We start from the raw sequence: 2,130 nt of genomic DNA on the forward strand, positions 1-2,130 counted from the left end.
CCCCGGGCTTCCTGCTCACGCATGCGCGGGGCAGCCCTCGGTCCCGCCCACCAAGATCTGGCCCCGCCCCGGCCCCACCCCCGTTCCTCATTGGAGCTCGGTCTCTCCACACTCCTCCCAGGCTGAGGGTGGGGGCACAGCTGGCTCTCTGTACCGCTGACCCCCTAGAGTAGTGACTCAGAGGAGGCTCTGGTGAGGGTCCCCTGGGAGCAAAGGCTGGGCCACGGGTGGGGGGCTCTACAAAGGCCTCGTCCACTTGCGCCCCCTCCCGCCGCGTCGCCCGGCCCCCAAAGAGCTTGGTGAAAGTTAGTCCTGTTAGTGAGGGGGCGGGGCCAGGGAAAGCCTCCAAGCTCGCCCGCCGCCGCCCTCCCGAGCCGGGCGCCGGGGCTGCTGGGCTGGGCAAAGCTTGTGTGAGAACGGGGGCAGGTGGCTTGCCATGCACAGTGGCCCGGTGGCCCTGCCAGGGCACAGCATATATACAGTACGTATATGCTGCATGTATATGTACTGGAGTATACGAGTCTGTGTGTGCACCTGTGCAGGCTACTGGGTGACCGTGAACATGAGTGCAGGCAGGTTGTGCACGTGGGCGGACAGCGAGCCCGCGGGCCGGTGTGCACGCTCACACAGGTGCAGGCCGGTGCGGAGGCTGGCCCGTGAGCCCCCCCACAACAGTGAGCCTGCGCTGGGGGCCAGGTGGGGGCCCAGTTCGCTCGCTGGCTCGCCGGCTGGCTCGCCTGTTTGCTCAGGCCCTGCTCGGCCCCAGGGGGCGCTTGGGCCGCCACTTACTTTCTGCGTCAGGAATAGAGCTTGTTAGTGAGGAGCTGGTAGATGTGATGGTGCTCATGGAGGGGCTCGTACCGTAGCGCGGGAACGTTCCCGTCAGCGCCGCCGTGTGCGACAGCCACGCGGCCGGGTCGATGGGCCGCACCGGGTCAGCTGTGAGCGTGGCCCGCGGACAGAGCCAGACGGACAGACGGGAGGGGAGGACGGACACACGCGGGGCATAGCAAAGACGAGGAGGGGCCAGAGAAAGGGAAGGTGGTCAGGATCCATCCCAGGAAGCTCCCCACCATCCTCCTCTCCTCCAGGGCTCCCCCTCACCAGCTCCAGGAAGTCCTCCCCGCCCCGCCCCGCCCCCTGCGGCTCTCGGCACGCCCGCAGCCCCCAGGGCGTGGCTTACCCCGGGGGATGGTGAAGTAGCTCCTGGGGGTGGGGTCCCAGCACTTGGCCACCGTGAGGCTGATGGGGCTGAAGGGGGGAAGGCCGCCGTCACACCCCAGTCTCCCTGGACCAGACCCCAACCCCGCCTCCAGCACCCTTCCCTCCCTCCGGGCCCCCCCCAGGCGTCTCTTCTCACCCCGGCTTGGACACGATCTCCCTCAGGACCCGGACGGCATCGTCATTGCTCATGTTCTCAAAGTTGACGTCATTCACCTGTGGGGGAGGAGCAGAGCAGATGAGGTAGGGGCGGGGCGCGGCAGGGCAGGCAGCTGGCCCCCCCAGGACTGGGGTCATTGAGGCTACTTCCCCCAGTCCTGGCCCTTTGGCCATGGGCAAGTCACATGCTCCTCTGGGCCTCCATGTTCTCCTGTGTACCATGGCACAAGGACTGGCCTGGCCAGCTCCAACCCTCCCCTGTTCCTGCCCCCATCAGCTTTGGCCTGGCACTGTTGTGGGCCAGTCTTGTCCAACTCCCTGAGATCCCAACAGGAGTTTTCTTGGTGAGACCCTGGAGCTGTTGACCTTTTTGTCTGTGGCTCATTTCACAGAGGAAGAAACTGAGGCAACAGGGTGAAGTGACTTGCCCAGGGTCACTGGGCCAGGAAGTGCCTTGATCTGGATTTGAACTAAGGTGTTCCTGCCTCCATGATGGGAGGTCCAGCCCTCCGCGGCTCCTCATTGGCTCCCTTCCCCAGAGATGGCTATCTGTATGCCTGCCTGCCATGATGGCTAACCTATGGCACGTGTCAAAGGTGGCATGCAGAGACTTCTCTGTGAGCACGGAAGGCCCCTGGCGTGGCCTGCTGGGAGCCTGGCTCCGCCCCCTGAACAAAGGGCACTAGAGCCTGGGAGGGGGCATGGCATGGGGTCCCTAAAAAGTACCAAAAGGATGGGGCAGCTGGGTAG

At 65.3% G+C, this 2,130-nt stretch overlaps 1 protein-coding gene across 1 annotated transcript; it reads right to left on the reverse strand.

Moving 5' to 3' along the window:
- Positions 1-543: 543 nt before the first annotated feature.
- Positions 544-1,437, reverse strand: LOC123255875 (segment polarity protein dishevelled homolog DVL-1-like; the record flags this gene model as incomplete). Its single annotated transcript, XM_044684595.1, has 4 exons — positions 544-737; positions 790-939; positions 1,184-1,251; positions 1,361-1,437. Coding segments are annotated over 4 exons (489 nt in total), but the record flags the coding sequence as incomplete, so codon positions are not given.
- Between the last annotated feature and the right edge of the window lie 693 nt (positions 1,438-2,130).

The sequence above is a fragment of the Gracilinanus agilis genome, unplaced genomic scaffold (assembly GCF_016433145.1).
Source record: "Gracilinanus agilis isolate LMUSP501 unplaced genomic scaffold, AgileGrace unplaced_scaffold53584, whole genome shotgun sequence".
Lineage (NCBI taxonomy): Eukaryota > Metazoa > Chordata > Mammalia > Didelphimorphia > Didelphidae > Gracilinanus > Gracilinanus agilis.